The sequence below is a fragment of the Elephas maximus genome, chromosome 4 (genome assembly GCF_024166365.1).
Source record: "Elephas maximus indicus isolate mEleMax1 chromosome 4, mEleMax1 primary haplotype, whole genome shotgun sequence".
Lineage (NCBI taxonomy): Eukaryota > Metazoa > Chordata > Mammalia > Proboscidea > Elephantidae > Elephas > Elephas maximus.
Window position 1 is genome coordinate 59,073,110 of NC_064822.1, and position 18,377 is coordinate 59,091,486.

General features: G+C 41.1%; 2 protein-coding genes across 6 annotated transcripts in view; both read left to right on the plus strand.

Annotated features, from left to right (window-relative positions):
• Positions 1-2: 2 nt before the first annotated feature.
• Positions 3-7,422, plus strand: RHNO1 (RAD9-HUS1-RAD1 interacting nuclear orphan 1). Of its 2 annotated transcripts, XM_049882211.1 has the most exons (4): positions 5-97; positions 3,165-3,443; positions 4,546-4,797; positions 5,946-7,422. In XM_049882211.1, the coding sequence occupies exons 3-4, from the start codon at positions 4,630-4,632 to the stop codon at positions 6,498-6,500; spliced, it is 723 nt and encodes a 240-aa protein (XP_049738168.1). In that variant the 5' UTR covers positions 5-97; positions 3,165-3,443; positions 4,546-4,629; the 3' UTR covers positions 6,501-7,422. The 2 variants fall into 2 exon arrangements, with proteins under 2 accessions (XP_049738167.1, XP_049738168.1); XM_049882210.1 differs by lacking the exon at positions 3,165-3,443 and having other exon boundaries at positions 3-97.
• A 1,141-nt stretch (positions 7,423-8,563) lies between these two features.
• Positions 8,564-18,377, plus strand: part of TULP3 (TUB like protein 3) — a 71,321-nt gene continuing 61,507 nt past the window's right edge. Inside the window, exon 1 of one of the 4 annotated variants that reach the window (XM_049882183.1) lies at positions 8,564-8,756. In XM_049882183.1, coding sequence (XP_049738140.1) covers positions 8,701-8,756 — 56 coding nt within the window. In that variant the 5' untranslated portion in view covers positions 8,564-8,700. The remainder of the gene's footprint in view (positions 8,757-18,377) is intronic. The other 3 variants (XM_049882185.1, XM_049882186.1, XM_049882187.1) reach the window with 3 other exon arrangements.

Here is an 18,377-nt window from a genome sequence, read left to right on the forward strand (position 1 = left end):
CGGGGCGTCGCCAATCGGCGCCGGCCCTTGTCTCCGAGTTCCGGGCTCGAAGCCGTGGAGACCTGAGAGGAGACGCGGCCCTGACCCTGCCGGGCGGGTAAGAGAAGCCCGGGACCGGCCCGAAGGGAGAAGGCTCCTGTGGGCTCAGAGGGGGCGGTGGGAGCGGGAAGGAGCGAGAGGGGGGCCCTGCGGTTGGGGTGGGGGGAGCGGAGAGACTGTGAGGGGACGCGGGAAGATGGTGGTGACTGGGACACGGCCCCTCTCGGCCTGCTTCTGCCGCTTTCCCACCCTCCACGCTACCCCTCTCAGGATTTCCATACCCTCTTTAAAGGTCTGTTTTAACTGATATCCTAATGGGGGGAAATTGTAGTCCATTCACCTCCGATTACCGATCCTCTGGTACCCCCAACTAGACTGAGAGTTCTTCAAGGGTAGCACATAACCTTGTCCAAGTGTCTTGCATCTTAAAACACACAAATAAATTCTCCCTCAACTCTAAATCTTCAACTACTGACCTGTCTCCTGTTTGTCTCCACTGCCAGCCAAGCTTTTTGATATAATGGACTAAAGTGCTTTATTCACTTACTCAACAAATGTTTGCTGAGCACCTACTATGTGCCAGGCAGTGTGATAGGCCCTGGGAATACAATGGTAGACAGTTTTCTGTCTCATGGGCTTACCAGACTAACTGGGGAAAGGGGCTGGCATCACAAACATCATCAAATGTAGAATTATAGCTGTGAAGTGGTAGAGGTAAATGATACTTTGAGTATCTGTAATGAGGTCTTGAGTTATGTAGGTCAAGAAAGGGTTTTCTGATGAATTGAAGCTTGATGTGAGATCTGATGCCTTTGTGCAAAAAAGGGAGGGAAGCCCTCTAAGTAGAGGGAGAGAATGAAGTGTGCAAAGGCTGTGAGTGTGAAGGACACATGGTGAGTATGAAGTCGGAAAAATATCTGTAATCTAAGGAGTTCGTAGGATTGCTACGAGTTGGAATTGACTCAGTGGCAATGGGTTTGTTTGTTTGTTTAAGAAGTTCGAGCTAACAGACCTGAGTGAAGCGTGGTGTGAGATGAAGCTGGAGCAAGAGAAAGCAGAGCCTAGCCATACTGAGTTGTGTCCTTATCCAAAAACTCAAGAAAGCCAATCAAGTTTTAAGCATCAGTGAGTCATGGTCAAACTTCCATTTTTTAAATTGCACATTTTTAAGTGGATTAGGATAGACCAGTTAGGCTGTCGTGATACTCCATGGGAGAACTGGTTGGAGCTTGAAGAAGGGGGGAAGGGGTGAAGACAGGGGGAGAAAGAGACGATTATTGAAGACAAATTTAAGAGGTAAAATTGACAGGACTTGGTGCTGGGTTGGATGAAGGAGGCGGGGAGAGGGAAGTGGCAGGTTTCTGGCTGCATAACTGGATGAAGCATGTACTATTTGCTGAGACAGGGCCCTGGAGGTGGGAGGTGATGATGAGTTCAGTTTTAAACATGTTGAGTTTCAGGTACATTTGAGGCACCTAGTTGCTGTCAAGTAGACAATGGGTATATGGGTCCTGAGCTTAGAGAATTCTAAACTGAATGTGTACAGTAGGCAGAAATTAAAATATGAGCGAGTGAGATTGCACAAGAAAAGTGTATGAGTGAGAAGGGTGCCAAAGCATAGGTGGAGGGAAAGGCCTTAGACTGCAGAAGGGACTGACAGCACCTCTACAGCTGAGAGAAAGAGGATGGATGCAGCTATGCATAGGTTTGTGTGGTTGATTTCTAGAAAATGAGAGTATTTCCTTTGGTGGCTTCTGTATTCTTTGTGAAGTAGGACGTAAGGTCATCTGTTGAGAGAAGAGGAGTTCAGAAGTCTTAGCAAGTGGAAAAAACTTAAGATAATCTTTGTGGAGAGTTGATCAGGGAATCATAGTAGGATTGCTGGGCAAGGCAGTAGGCCCATTTGATGGTGAATTTCAGCAAGTCATTAATTTCAAACCTTTAACCTTGGCCATTGCTACCATTATCTCTGTCTCCATTGGACTCCTGCAGTAGCCTAACTGGACTCCCTGCTTCCTTTCTCCACCCCTCTCTTCCCAACCAGGCTTTCCTCGCAAAGTACCTGGAGTTATCTTTTGACACTCTGAATCAGCTTATGTCACTTCCTGTCCAGGGCCTTTCAGTGACTTCCTATCACACTAAGAATAAAATCTAATCCTAGCCTACAAAGCCCTGTGTCACATGAACTGGTTCCTGCCTTTCTACTACCTCATCTTTTAACTACTCTTGAGTTCAGTGACCCTGACCTTACTGTTTCTTGAACAGGTCAGAAATAGTCCCACTTCAGGGTCTTTGCATTTACTATTCTCTCAGAGTTCAGCATTCTTCATTCATATCTTTCCATTGCTTGCTTGTTCTTTTTTCATTCAGGACTTTGTTCAAATGCTACCTCTTCAGATAGGCCTTCCCTGACAACCTGATCTAAAATAGCACTCAGTCAGCTCAACCCCTTATCCTGTTTGATTTTTCTCCTACTGCTTATCACTTTCCACTGAAAAAATCAAACAGAATGAAGAGTTGAGTTAACTGATTGCTCTCAGATTTAAAGCACCATGTGGGCAGGGATTTTATACTGTTCTCTGGTATATATTTCCAGTACCTGGAACAGTGCCTGGCATATAGTAGGCATTCGTAAGTGTTTGTTGAATGAATGAATGAACAAATGGATGTGTTCATTATTTGTGCTCTCCCTGAAATGTTAGTTCCTTGAGGGTAGGTGGGGACTTTGTCCTTTTTTTCTCCTTCTTCCCCTGATTCTCTACTGCCTAGTGATATAAATCAGATCATGTTAATTTTCTGACTCATGAATGTATAGTGGAAACAATCTGCTCTGTTGTGTGACTTTTTATTACTTTCTGGTCCTGTTGGCCTTATCTGTCTCCAGCCTCCCACCTCTACTGACAGAGCTCAGGTTCATATCCTCATCACTTCTCTCCTGGATGACACAGTAACCTCCTAACTGATCCCCTTATCTCCAGAGTACTCTTCCTCTCTGTCAACTTGGTTAGGCCATGATTCCCAGTATTATGTGGTTGTCCTCCATTTTGTGATTATAATTTTATGTTGAGAGGATTAGGGTGAGATTTGTAACACCACCCTTACTCAGGTCACCTTCCTGATCCAAGGTAAAGGGAGTTTCCCTGGGGTGTGGCCTGCACCACCGTTTATCTCTCAAGAGATGAAAGGAAAGGGAAGCAAGCAGAGAGTTGGGGACCTCATACCACCAAGAAAGCAGCACCAGGAGCAGAGCACATCCATTGGATCTGGGATCCCTGCACCGGAGAAGCTCCTCGACCATGGGAAGATTGAAGACAAGGACCTTCTTCCAGAGCCCACAGAGAAAGAAAGAGAAAGCCTTTCCCTGGAGCTGATACCTTGAATTTGGACTGTTAGCCTACTATACTGTGAGGAAATAAATTTCTCTTTGTTAAAGCCATCCCCTTGTGGTATTTCTGTTATGGCAGTACTAGGTGACTAAGATACTCTCCTTTCATATTGTAGCCAGGATGATCTGTCTAAAAGACAAAAACAAACAAAAAACACAAATATGGCATTTTTAAGACAATTGAAAATTTGAAAACTGGCTATTTGATGATATTAAGGAATTTATATATATATTTTAATTACATTTATGGGAACGATAGGATGACTGGGAATATTGTATTTGCCTCAAAATAATGAAGGGGTGGAGAAAATGGATAGGAGTGTGGATGGGTCAGGACTGGTCATGCGTTGATGGATTTTGGAGCTGGCTGATGGTACGTGGGGGCTCATTATATTATTCAGTTTACTTTTGTGTATGTTTAAAACTATTTGGGGTAAAAAGTTAAATTAGAAAAAAAAAAGCCACATGTAATCATACCGTTCTGCTTGAAAATTTTCAATGACTTCTCAGGCTAAAGTCCAAGCTCATATAGCACAATTTATTTTTCTGATCTCTGACTCCATGTCTAGCTTCAATTCTTGCCATTCATCTCCTTATACCCTGTGTCCACCTATATTGATTTTGTGATTCCCTTAATTCACAATACCTCCTGTCCGTGTGCCCTTGTATACGCTGTTCCTCAGCAGGAGTGCCCTTCTTTGCTTCTTCTTTCCATGCCTAGGCCAGGTATCTCCCTCTCCTGGAGGCCTCCCCTGAAGAGAGTGGAAACATTCTTCTCATTTTGTACTGTAATTTTTGGTCTCCCCCACTAGACTCAGCTTCTTGAAGATAGCAACGATCAGACCCTTGTATCCTTATGAGTGGTCCGCACTGTCAAACCAATGGTTATTCATCTTTTAATTCTCACTACCCAGCATGGTGTTTAACACATGCTTAGTAAATGTTCACGGGATGAATGTTGTTGAATAGGAACTACTGTGTTTTTGCTTGGTGGGGTAGGTGTAGGAAGCTATGCTCCCCACAATCTTCAGGTGCGGGTAGTAGTTTATAGTAAAATTAGCTGGCAGAGCTGGGGCATCATCTGAGTTATTTTCCTCCCGGCTTTTGTTTCTTCTCTGCAGGCATTGGCTGGAATTGGAGTGTGTCCCAGTACCTGATTGCAGCCAGCATCATGTGGTTACTTACTGCTCTTCATTCACCTATTGATGCCGCCCAGAAAAAAACGCAGCCAGCATTCTCGGAAAGCCCCACTGCTATTCCACCAACAACCACTGGAGGGCCCCAAACACCACTGTGGATCTCCACAGCTTCCCATCAGTCACACTAGACAGGTGCCCAGCAAGCCCATTGACCACAACACCATCACATCCTGGGTAGGCCCCTGGTATCCTTACTTTGACTTTTACTCTCTTAGGCTTCTCACAATGCCGCCTCTTCTGGTCTTGAACAAGGGCTTCCAAAAAATAAGATTTATGGTAGATAGGGACAAAGAGGCCATACACTCTCTTTGTCCATCGTCAGACATCTTCTCTGGTACATCTCCTTTTCTCGTTTCAAATTGAGACATAAGTTGGTTGGAACTGAAGATGTTCCTTTCACATTCCTCTGAAAGAGTTCAGTATAAAAGTTTCACTACCCAGTAGCTGGGTGAGAAAGCCAGATAAATGGCCAGACAAGTGAAAAATGAGATTGTTCCCTGAGCTTCTTGTGAGAAGTGGAATATTTGGCTAGGTACTCTATTTACCATTTAACAGATTGGACCTTGAAAAGAAAAATCTATAGAAATTGTATTATGTCATATTTTCATAGCTTCAGAGCCCTTGGAAGAGGGTATAGCTACTGTATGACAGGGAAAAACCCACTGCCGTTGAGTTGATTCCGACTCAATGACGGGGAAGTAGTATAGAAAAAGGGCCATATAAAGCACAAACTCTGCTTAAAAGTGCCTACTGGATATAACTTGTTTGGGATTGCTGGAAGAACCATAATACTTGCTTCAGGATCGTGGAAGAAACAAACATTAGAATCCTGTGGCTGAGAGTAGGAATGTACACTTATGAGTACTTATGATGTGCCAGGCCCTGTGCTCATTGCTGAACGTACGTGATTTCATTTCCATAATCTTGCGTTCAGCTGCAGTACTTACTGAGGGCCTTCTCTGTACCAAGCACTCTGCTAGGTGCTGGGGACCAATGGTGAACAAGACTGTTAGTCCCTGCCTTCATGAAGATTAAAGACAGATGGTTAAATACGTTGTAATTGTATGGTGTGATGAAGTGGAAGAGACATTGTCTCCTTGATTACACATGAGGAAACTGAAAGCCAAAGAGATTGATATAAATTGCCAAAAGCTCTATTATTATCTCATTAGATAGCTATTTTTGTTTCTGTGTCCCTTACTGTAGTTGGCCCCCCATTTAGGATTCTGGTCATTTGATGTAGTTTCCTGAATATAGTTACCTCTGTTTAGACTTGGTAGTTGGCTTTCCTTACCTTTTTTTTTTTTTTTTTTAATCCTTAGGTATTGCCTCAGTTTGATACAACAGCAGAAAGCTGTTTCCAAGTTTACCAGAAACGTGGTCACCAAGCCCAGGCGAGACATTCAAGTCGAAAATCTACCACTTCCAAGTTTCCACATCTAACCTTTGAGAGTCCACAGTCTTCTTCCAGCTCAGCGACATTGGGGATCCCCTTAATCAGGGAGTCTCCTGAGCAATCAGTAAAGATTTCCAGAAGGCCCTTAGTTCCAGTGCTTAGTCCCCAAAGCTGTGGGGAACCGTCAGTACATACACTTGAAAGCCCAGCTTACGTGTTCCTTCCACCTGATATCCAGACTCCAGGGTCATCTCCCGTGAAGGAAAAACCCATTCTCCCAGATCAGAAGGAAAACAGCCTTCCAAGCTGCTCCCTTCGTACGAGTACTCCTAAGAGCCCAGATCCTGGGCCTGTTCTGGTTAAAGACACTCCTCAGGAGAAGTATGGGATAAAGGTCACCTGGAGGAGACGGCAGAACCTGTTGGCTTGCCTCAGGGAGAGAGGGAGGTTGAGCAGAAGCCAGTTCCTTGTGAAAAACTGACATCAGCCTCTCTCTTTATTAAATTCAGGAAATTGACTGCTGGTTTTCATGGAGTTGCTAAAGTCACTTTTCTGGCTCACAAGAGAGTATATCAATAGAATAAGATGGAAATAAAACAAACAGGAAAAATATATTATAACTAGAGCCCTGGAGTCATAAGGGAATTCAGTTCCCTGATTTGCTTTTTAAAATATCTGGTGTCCTATACGGTCACTATGAGTCGGAATCGACTCCACAGCACTGAGTTTTTTTGGGGGGTGTCATAAACAGTTGATCTTTTTTTTTTTTTATATTAACTCTTGAAAATTAAATTTCTTGTACTAACAAAATGTATGTAAATAGTTAATAGGAAGTTTTTTTAGAGAACGCTGCATTTTACTGTCAATAGTGTAGCAATACTGCCCTGTCCATAAAAGGTCTTTCTGGTTTCCTTTAACTGCTACTCATTCATTAATCTTTTAGTCATCTTTTTCAAACAAATTACATTCTACATTTCTGAGTACCAACTCTGTCAGGCTCAGTACAGCTTCCTCTATGACCTAATAGATAGAAAAAAATCAAAGCAAATTTATTGTGACCTCTTTATGGTTGAGTTGCTGCTTCCACAGCCTTGGCTCATCTGTTGGCAGGGCAAGATGAGGACAGGACAGCAAGCCCTGTTTTAGTGAATACCGTGTGGTCAGGATAGAAAAGGGGTAGAGATAAACTAGGTTTGCTTATGTTTTGGCTTTTTGTTCCCAGGTAAATCTGTAAATATTAAATAAGATGGGGAAATGATTTCCTGTAGTAACAGTTTAAAATGTATCTAAATAAATGTGGAAGGTTTTGGGGGAATATTACTTCCTGTTGTAAATAATGCAGGACTGTCATTCAATCTTATTTATTAAGAACCTGTTTAATAAATGTGTCCGGTCCAGCCTGAGGTTGACCAAGCAGGGATTATTTCGCTTACTTTAGATGGGAATTTGAAGCACAGAGAATGAACTGTCTAGAGGATGAGACAGTGAATGGAGGCTGACCCAGTGACTTCAGTGCTCTGCAGTTCTAGCTTATGTCAAGTTCTGTGCCTCTTAAAAAATCAGCTTCTGTTTTGAAAACTAACGTGGAAACAACTTTGGCCTTGGAATGCAATAAACTAAAGTCAATGTATAGTAACTTTTGTCAGGATATTCTGTAGGGTCTGTAGAATATATAAGTTGGTGGTGAGAAAGGAACTGATGGTTGGGGACAAGATTTATTGGAAACGGGTACAGATTTAGATCCCATTTTATGGAGTATGGATGTTTGAAGATGGAAACTCTGGGAGTAGTGGTTAAGTGCTACAGCTGCTAACCGAAAGGTCGGCAGTTAGAATCTACCAGGTGCTCCTTGGAAACTACGGGGCAGTTCTACTCTGTCCTGTAGGGTTTCTATGAGTCGGAATCGACTCAACGGCGACAGGTTTGACTTTTTTTTTTTTTTTAATGGAGTATGGATGTTTGAAGCTGATTCATAGGCTGTAGAGGGAGTAGATGGAAAAGGTTCTCTGAGTCCTGTAGAGCAGGTCTAGGAATGATCTAAAAGCTTGAGCTGGAGTGGGGGAGGCTGAAGGAGGTTTTGTGCAAGACCGGGGAAACTATATGAAGGATGCATTTAAATGGGGATGACTGCTGGAGGGAGTACGTGTGTGGTTTCCCGGAAGGCCTCTGGAATTAGAAAGGGGCCGGACTGCGAGGAGCCAGCCGAGGTCTGTAAGTCTACGTTACAGACCTCTGGGAGCGCTATGGGTGGTCTCAGGGTACAAATGGCGGGGATGCTAGGAAGTAGCTAAGTGAGTGGCGGTTAGTGGGGGATGGGCGGCTCCTCAGATGGACTAGCATCCCGACCGCTGGGAACCTATGCAGCTGACACGAACACATCCTTCCGCCCTCAGCCCCTTCCCGGTGCCGCGCTCCGAGGGACCAAGCCCCCGTGCGTCATCCCTACTTCAGCGCAGGCGCCTTTAACTCCCGGGTTCTTCCCGTCCCTTAGATACCCTCCCGCATCGCCGGGCGGCGGAAATAGCCAATGAGATGGGAGCGTGGACTCAGAGTCCAATGGGCAGTGGTGATAGTGCGGGGTATGGTTGCCAGGGGGCGGGGCCCGGCTGCGGGCCAGACTTGCCACCCTAGCAGCGGCGTCTAGGGGTCTGGACGTGGTTGCACTTACTGAGCTGCGGGGGATGGAGGCGTCGCGCTACCGTCTCGGGCCCGGCGGGGATAGGTCAGACGGGAAATGGTGACTGGTCTGCTTACTTGAGAGGGATGGGGGGACGAAGTGAGAACGTGGTGGTCCTGTCTGGGAGCTCCGAGGGAGAGGGAGGTGGGCTCGGGTCAGGGAGGGAGGGCCCGATTTGGCCTCCGGAGGCGAGCCCTCTCACCCCACTGCCAGCTGGAGCTACCCGCCCCCCCACGTTTAAAGCTGAGGGTAGAGAGCAGCGGCTCTGCAGCCTTCACTGTGGGCGAGACTTTGGTTCAGCACCCTGCTTGGGCACCTTGGACTTTTCGTTACCAGCTAGCTGTCTTTGCCCTCTCGGGCCTCAGTTTTACCTTACTTCAGGTGCATCAGCTCTGCTCCTCACGGACTGCCTAATGGTGGCATAGCCGAGGTTGGATGCAGTCTTTTCCGAGGATGTCGAAGCAGAAGGTTGTGGGTGGTATTTTGTAATTTGCGCTGATGCCAGTCGCTTTTGGTAGGCGGTGCCGAATTCTGGAACTGAGAGGAAAATGCAGAACTATTCTTCTGTCTGCTTTCTAGTAGTTTATCTCTTATTCGAGTTTGTCTGTCTTATTAGCGAAGGCACTATAGCCGTCGGTGCTTTCTTTCCATGCCTCTTTCTGCCTCCACCAGAGGGAGAGCCTGGAAAGTAAAACGGTCCGAAATCTCAGCCTGTCAAATAAATCCCTGTTAGCCAAGTTAATGAAAAGTTAATGAGGAGCCGGGTGAGATCATTGACTGAAAACTTTGGCATTGTCTGAGAATTGAAATCATACAAGCTAAATACATTCCCCAGTTTTTATTCCACTACCATGGCAAATGAAAATTTGACTAGTAGATTTAGACTAGTAAATTTTTAAACAATCCTAAACCATTTTTAGAAATTGTCACGCAGGAGATGTTGGGTGAGTCAACACCCATTTTCCTTTTTCATCAAGTTCTGCTTATCTACACTCTGAAATTTGTTCACTGCACTTTTTTTTTCTCTTCAAGTGGTGAGAAAAAATAATCTACATTTACAAGTATAAATATGCGAGTGCCGAAGGGTTGAATTCAGATGGTACTTGTTCGGTTTTGACACTTGATAAATCTTAATTGAATGAATTTAAGGCAGTAAATTATGCGAATACCAGATGTTTAATATGACTCATTTTTTTTTTTTTTTTAATGGAATTGACTTTGAAATTGAGACCAGGAGGCAAAATGGTTTTTAACTTATTGGACCTGAAGCCTGAAGGGGTAATTTTAAAGTCTTCCCCCCACCCGTTTTTCTTCCCAAAGAAACCAACTCTTTAATTTTTATAATTGACATCAAAGGGAAATGTGTGAGTCACCAAATGTTTCTCCTGTTAGTGCAGCTTCTATCACTGCTTAACTCATTCGTTGCTGAGGGAGTGGAATGTCTTTTGTTTTTTTTGGCTTTAGGTTTTTTGTTTAATGTTTTTGATAAAATAAGAGTTTTTGGTATTAATACCTTTTAGTGTGGGGATAACATCTGTGATTTTTTTTTCCTCTGAATTTTGTGACTTTTTTTTTTTTTTTTTTACCATGAAGCACATTTATTTTCAATTAAGTGAGAAAGTTACCAACAAGTAAACTTCAAAAAATTTTTTTTTGGTATCTGAAATATTTAGTGAAAATTGAAGGTGAAATTTGACCAGCCATCTCAGGACCTTTGTTAAGGCTTGGTGTTTCATATTATAAATTCCCTGGCTATGAGAGGGGTTGGTTAGTGCTGGAACTTGAGCTCTATCTGCCCTTTTGCTCCAGACAGAGAATTGAAGGTGTGGTGAGAGAGATTTCCCTTGTGACCTTCCGAGCCAGTATTGTCTCAGAAAGTCATGGTCTGTGGTTTATCCGTAGGCCACGATTTCTCTTTAGAATGATCAGCAGTAGTAGTTGTCCTGTCTTGAGTTCTCTTCTTCTGAATTTTTCATCAGATCATCTCATTGTTAGCAGACTTACCCATACATGACTACAGTATATTTGGCAAATATAAAAAATTACCGTAAAGGCCAAGTAGCATCTAACATGCATGTATTTCTCCGAATATGAAGGCTACCTACAGGGCTAGAAAAATCCCTGTAACAGATTTCCTTTCTTCCAAGGTTCTTCTGTTCTAAGCTGCACAAACAGGCCGATTCATATTTTTTGAGCCTTTCTAGTTTCAGTTTCTGGCTTCTTTTCTATGGAAACTCTTTCCCCTGCCTTTGTGCCCTTTGAAAGAAAAAATTAATGTTTTTTTCTTATTGAGAGGAAAAGAATGCTTGAATTACTCAGGGGAGTTGACACTACTCTGCTTTTCGGTATTTGAGGGCTTAGGATTAGAAGGGGCTTTGGTAATTCCCTTCGTCCTCCTGCTCGAGGGCCGCCCTTCAGTGGAATTGTCAAGGCTTCTTTCAAACTGCTTTTGCTTTATATCCTCTGAGTCAGTTCCCTGGAAATAAGCTGTCTGTACTACTGAATGTATTCTGCCTCGTCAGACATCTTTACTGGTAGTAAGAACGAAAACTGCAAAATTTTCCTGGCCGAGTTAAAGTTTGAATTTATTTAAGTCTGAGAGAAGGCATAGTGATGCATGTGCTGTCTTCATTAACTCACTTGTTATTCGATATGAGCCTTGATAATGACGATGTCGTGTCTGTCCTTTTGTCTTAGAACTTCTGTGAAAATATTGATGATTAGCATTGTATCGTATGAGTCACCAGGACCTCTGAAAGACCACACTTCTGAAAGGGATTATAGTAATGTTTTTATTATTTATAAGATGGAACTTTCTGTTTTACCATGTAGCTTTATAATGAGGGGGAAAACACTGGAAGCTTTCCTCAGGCTCCTGAGTTCTAATCCCAGCCTTTTCGTTATCTAGCTTTGTGATTCTGGGCAGGTCATTTGACTTCTTTGGCTTCAGTTTTCTCATCTGGAAAAGGAGGGATTTTTTGAATTCCCTAAGTGATTTATAGTGAATTAATAAGATAACAAACTGTATATTTAAACTGTATTTGGCTGAAATTTCAAAAGGTACAAAATGATGTTCAGTGAAAAGTATGTCTTCTTACTGTCTGCATGCCACCATGCTCATTCACTGGCAGATTTCTCAGGATTTCTTCCAAAGGTATTCTGTGTATTAAATAGTATCTTAATATTCTTTTCCTACTTTTAAAATTAGATGATTTTGATGTTTAGGACAGAATGTGGTAATCTAAACTCTGATGACTACTTTCTTCATGGACAAGATGCTCTTGTACTTTTAGATGAGCTATAGTTGCTGCAAGTTTTCATTTTTTTCTGTGGTCATTAATGTATAGAAAATAAGGATTATTTTTCTTAATGTAACAAGAAAACAAGGATTATTTTTCAGACAAACTTCAGGAAAAATAAAGCACTGCCATTTAACTTTGGAGGAAGAAACTTCAATTAAATCTGTAGTTTGCCTTTGTTTTTAGATTTTAGAATGAAACAACTTTAATAGAGGATTGACTTGTTTCCCTATTGAAACATAGTACAATTTTGTTTTGTGATTTACTGTGTCAGGTTAGCTAGAGGAAAAGTGGGGAGGAGCATTTTGACTTCGTAAAGTTCTTAAGCTTTATTTTTAAAAAGGGAAAATCTGTCAAAGTGGTCAATAATAATGGCTTACACATGTGTATGCTTTGCAGCCTTCATAGTGCATTCACGTATTTGATTTCTTTTGAACTCCGTAACTCAGTGAAGAAAGCAGAGCAGGTGTCATTATCTTCATGTTAGAGATGGGGAAATTAAGGCTCAGAAAGATTGTGATAGTCCTAAAGTCACATGCTGAGTAAATGATGTAGCTAGAAGTAAAATCCAGACTCTTGATGTCTAATCTCCTTTTTCTCACATGTTACCAGAGTGTCTATTCCAGATATCCTGGATCAGTTTGTGCATATAAATGATAGCAAATGATACTGATCACTTTCTGCTTTTTTTAAGGCGAGCAGTTAAAGGAATTAGGTATTTTAGCAAAGTACAAATGAAATACTAATGTCATCCAGTGGAAAGGAAGGGAAATATTTGTTAGGTGAAAGAATGTACTGTCATCTTTACAAAAGAAAGGAAAGGAAAAGAGATAATACTCCTGAAGTGAGAAAATGTGACCTCTGAGAAAGGGAGAATCAGGCAAAAAGTAGAGTGAACTTAGGTTCTGAGTAATACCCATTTTTTAAACACATAAGGAATTTAACTTCTGGATCAAATCATAGATTTTTTTTTTTTTGAACATTTTATGGTGGTTTGGGTGAAAGTTTACAAAACAGATTAGTTTCCCATTCAACAATTTATACACGTTTTGTTCCATGACAATAGTTGCAATCCCCTCAATGTGACAGCACTGTACCCACTTCTCCGTGGATACCCCGTTTCCATTTGCCCATCTTTCCTACCCATTCCTGCCTTCTTAACTTTGTTTTTGGGCACAGACCACCAACCAACAAAATGGTGTCCTTTTGGTCTCCTATGGTTAATTTTTCTGGGGAGCATGCCTTTCACTGGTGTTATTGTTCTCTTTATAGGCTTGTGTGTTGTTTGGCTGAAAGGTGATCTCTGGGAGCAGGTTCAGTTCCAGATTTGAAGGGTGTCTAAGGGCCATAGTCTTGGGGGTTCCATGTGTTCAAATCATACATTAAAAAAAAAATTTCATTGTTGTCAAGAATATACACAGCAAAGTATATACCAATCAACTGTTTTTACAAGTGCAGTGAATTGACATTGATGACATTCTTTGAGTTGTGCAGTCATTCTCACCTCCTTTTGTGAGTTGTTCCTCCTTCATTGACATAAACTCACTGCCCCCTAGGATTCCTATCTAATCTTCCCAAGTTGCTATTGTCAATTTGATCCCATATGATCTTAAAAGAGTGTAATGGTCAAGGCAGATAATTTTTACTAGGTAAACTAAACTATTGTTTGGTTTTAATAAGACTTCAGGGGATATTTTTGGTTTAAGTTTTAAAGATTATCTCAGGGCAATAGTTTCAGGGGTTCATTCAGCCCCCATGGCTCCAGTTCTTCTGGTCTCATGGCAAAGGAGGCAGTTGTTCATGAAGGCAATTAGCCACACATTCCATTTCCTCCTCCTATTCCTGACTTTCCTTCCTTTGTTGTTCCAGGTAAAAATAGTGACCAGCCAATTAAATTAGGTGGACACTGGAGAGTGTGTTGGCAACTCTTGACTGGAGGGGGGATGGGAAGATAGAGAGAGAGGGAAGATGGCAAAATTGGCACGAAACGAGAGACTGAAAGGGCTGACTCAATAGGGGGAGAGCAAGTGGGAGAAGGGAGTAAGATGTATGTAAACCTACATGTGACAGACTGATTGGAATGGTAAATGTTCACTTGAAGCTTAATAAAAATTAATTAAAAAAAAAATAGTGACCAATTGTTGTGCCTAGGATGGCCATTTGCAAGCTTTTAAGACCCCAGGGACTATGCAATGAAGTAGGAGATATTACAGAAGCATTAAACAGGTTATTAGGCCAATTAACTGGGATGTGCCATAAAACCATGACCCTAAACCTCCAAACCAAGGAACCAAATCTTGAGGTTTTTGGTTGTACATAAGCAGCCTCAGCAGCTACTCTTTTTTGTTGTTGTTATTATAAATATACCTACCACACAACTTTCGCCAGTTCAACTTTTTATAGACGTAGAACTTACTGACAGCAATTACAGCCCTACCCTGAATCAGTGCATCAACTCATACATTTTAAATAGCCTTCTGTTTGGCTCACTCAAAAGAGTTTTTTTTTTTTTCCAAAAAAATTTTTTTTAATTGTGATTTAGGTGAAAGTTTACAGAGCAAATTAGTTTCTCATTAAACAGGTAATACACAAATTGTTTTGTGACTCTGGTCACCAACTCTGCAGTGTGTCAGCACTCCCCTTCTCCACCACAGGTTCCCTGTTTCCATTCATCCAGTTTTCCTGCCCTTCCTACCTTCTCGTCCTTGCTCTTGGGCTGGTGTGGTGCCCAGTAATCTCATATACATGATTGAACTATGAAGCACATCCATCATGTGTGTTATTGTTGGCCCTAGAAACCTGTCTAAACTTTGGCTGAAGGGTGAACCTCGGGAGTGACTTCAGTACTGAGTTAAGAGGGTGTTCAGGGGACCATACTCTTGGGGTTTCTCTAGTCTCTCTCAGACCAGCAATCCTGGTCTTTCTGTGTGTGTGTGTGTGTGTGTGTGTGTGTGTGTATATTTGAATTTTGTTACACATTTTTCACCCACTCTGTCTGGGACCCTCTATTATGATCTCTGCCAGAGCAGTCATCAAAAGAGTGCTTTTTGCTTTTGCTATGTGGAATATGCAAAATGAAAAGGGATTCACTTTAAAATAATTTGCCTTGCTGCATTCTTTGGGACCGTTTGAACATTCAAGTCACTTGCCAACTTTCCTTCTCATTGCCTCCTTCTCCCCAAGCAATTTTCCTGCTCTCTGGTTGTGTCTTACCAAATGGGCCTCTTAGGAAATGGACTTTCATTCCTTAGCTTCAGTCAAGTCAGTTCCAGATTGTGGCAGTCTTTCAAGTATAAGACAGTTTAAGCCTAGAGTACTAGCATTTCCCATCAGATGAGGAAGGCTAAATTTCACAGGAGTCCTTTCTGACAGCTCTAGTTTGATCTTTATGTGCCTTTTCCCAGAAACAGTGTTTTGTGATAGCCAGATGTGTTCTGGGTGCATCAGTATGTGCAAAAACATGGCCTTGCGATATTGACATTTAGGATTTGGACAAGGTGAATCTATTTGTTAGTTTACTTAGAGAAAAATATTTTGTTAATAGCAGTTGCCCCAGTTCCCTGAAATTTGTTGTCCGTTTGAACACAGTAAAATCTGATGACTTTTGTTTTCACTATAAATACTGTCAGCTCCTTCCAAGGGCTTCTTCATAGTCCATTCACTGGCTTGTAAGTTCTGCTGCCTGAAAATAGCAGATTAGCTGGCAACTTGACTGAAAAGATTTTTGACTAATTTCTTAGACATACCATAATAATGCAATTCCAGACCCTCCGCTGGTCATTTTAATACGTGTGGTCAGTGGTACAGTTTAGCATGCTGAAGAAGAGGGGTATCAGACCTGTGATTGAATTTTAGCTCTTTCCCTGATCAGCTGTGTGACTTTGGGCAGATTATCTACCATGTAGGTTTATTGTGAGAATTAGATAATGTATAAAGCATTTAATGTAGTTTCTGGTGCACAGTAGTAAATATTCAATAAAAGGAACTATGCTGCAACTAGTGACATGACAACTTATTTTAACAGAATGTTTCAGTATCGATTGAGATTTGAATCTTTAAAGATTTGTTTTCTACAGGAGGAATTCTAGAATTATCTAGGTTCCCAGCATGAGAAACACAGTACAGAAGTTTTTAAAAGCTGATAATACCATGGTGAAAACATTAAAGTCTTATAAACGAAGAAAAGATTAAGGTAATATATTTCTTTGTAGTATTAAAAAATTAATGTAGAGTAAAAATTTTATATGATAATAGCAGTAGTTGCCATTTAATGAATGCTTACTATGGGCTAGGGGCCCTGGTGGCACAATGGTTAAGAGCTCAGGCTGCTAAGCAAAAGGTCGGCAGTTCGAATCCACCAGTCGCTCCACGAAAACCCTATAGGGCAGTTTTACCTTGTCCTATAGGGTCACTATGAGTCGAAATCGACTTGATGGCAATGGGTTTGGTTTTTGGTTACTAAGGGCTAAATCTCATTTAGTACTTACAATAACCTTATGAATTAAGTGTCATTGTCCTCATTTTGTAGATGAGGAAACTTGAGGCTCCCCGAGGTTAAGTTGTATTGGAAGCTCTACTCAAACCACAAATGCATGCTTCTCTAAGTGGGAAATACAGCTTCTTAGTTTGGACATGAGGAGCCCTCGTGGCGCAGTGGTTAGGTCGTTAGGTTAGAACCCATGAGCCACTCCGTGACATGGCAGTCTGCTTCCTTAAAGGTTACAGTCTTGGAAACACTATGGGGCAGTTCTACTGTGTTCTGTAGAGTATGAGTCAGAATTGACTCCATGGCAACAGGTTCAGGTTATTGGTAACTGATGTTGAGCATTTTTCATGTTGGTCTTTTATATGTGTTCTTTGGAGAAATGCTACTTACAAACTTTCCCCATTTTTTAATTGGGTTGTGTTTTTATTATTGAGTTGTAAGAGTTCTTTATATTTTCTGGATACAAGTTCCTTATCAGATATGTGATTTGCAAACATTTTCTTTCAGTCCGTGGATTCTCTTTTTACTTTCTTGATGGTATCGTTTAAAGTGCAAATATTTTAAATTTTGGTGAAGTCCAATTTGTCAATTTTTTAAAGTCCCTTTTGCTTTTGGTGTTGTATCTAAGAAATCATTACTTAACTCAAGGTTATGAAGATTTACTCCTGTGCTTGCTTCTAAGCATTTTATAGTTTTAGCTTTTTATTTAGGTCTGTGATCCATTTTGAGTTAATCTTTGGATGTAAAGTATGGCCTAGACTCATCCTTTTGCATGTGGATATCTGGTTGTCCTAGCATCATTTGTTGAAGGGTCTCTTCTGAATCTATTTTTAAAACTAAAGTGTAGTGGATTTCTATTCAAGTTAGCACATCTTGATCTACTCTGTTCTATTTAAGGACCACAAAATGATTTTTTTCATAGCTATATCTTACTAATTATTCACCTACCGACAGACAATGAAATTTTTTTTTTCCTATTGAAAACAATGAAACATGAGCATCCTAGTTACGTATCTTTGTGTAATTGGTCCAGTGTTTTGCAAATTTTGTATATTCGGGGTTGCTGAATTTGAATTTTGGTAAATGTTGCTAAATTGCTGTCCAAAAAGGTTCTGTAAAGTTTTTCTTCATAGGTTATAAATGCGCATTTTGAATTGGAGCAACTGTCATACATTCTTGTTACTCGGTAGCTCGTATGTACAAATGAGTACACAGTAGGTACTCAGTAAATATTTACAGATGATAATGATGAGTGCGAAACTAAGGAGCTGTCTGCCACTCGCACCACAGTACCTTCAGATTGATCAGTAAAAAGGATTCCAAACTGACTCTAAAAACTTGGTAAGATAAAAAATATTAAGTCAAGTAATACAAACTTCAACAACTAACAGCAAATTTACATATGAAAGTAGGTAGCCAAGATTATGTATCTAACACTCTTACATTCTTTGTGGATGAAACAAAGCATATTGCTTTTGAGTCTACAAGATCTTTACTGGCAATTATGATAGGAATTGCTACAAAAACTTTGTTGGAAGTATATAATAAAAGAAAATTTGATTGATAGAAACAGTAATTGAATATATAATGGGAAAATGTATCTCCTTGAAAACTAAGATTGTTGATCAGCATTTAATCTAAGAATGTATTTAAAGACTACTGCTGCCAGCTTTTCTGGTACAAAAAAATAACCTTAGACCGACTAACCCTGGCTTACAAAAGGTCAATTATGTGATATAACTAGTAATAGTTTGCAACAGTCTCAATTAAGTGTATAACTTTGGTGGAGAAAAGTACGTGTGGAAGCCAAAGAAGCGCAGTAAGCCTCAGTAACTGGGATGACTGGACCTCCAAGAGATTTACTTGTCTAGTAGTAAACTATAGTAATATATACAG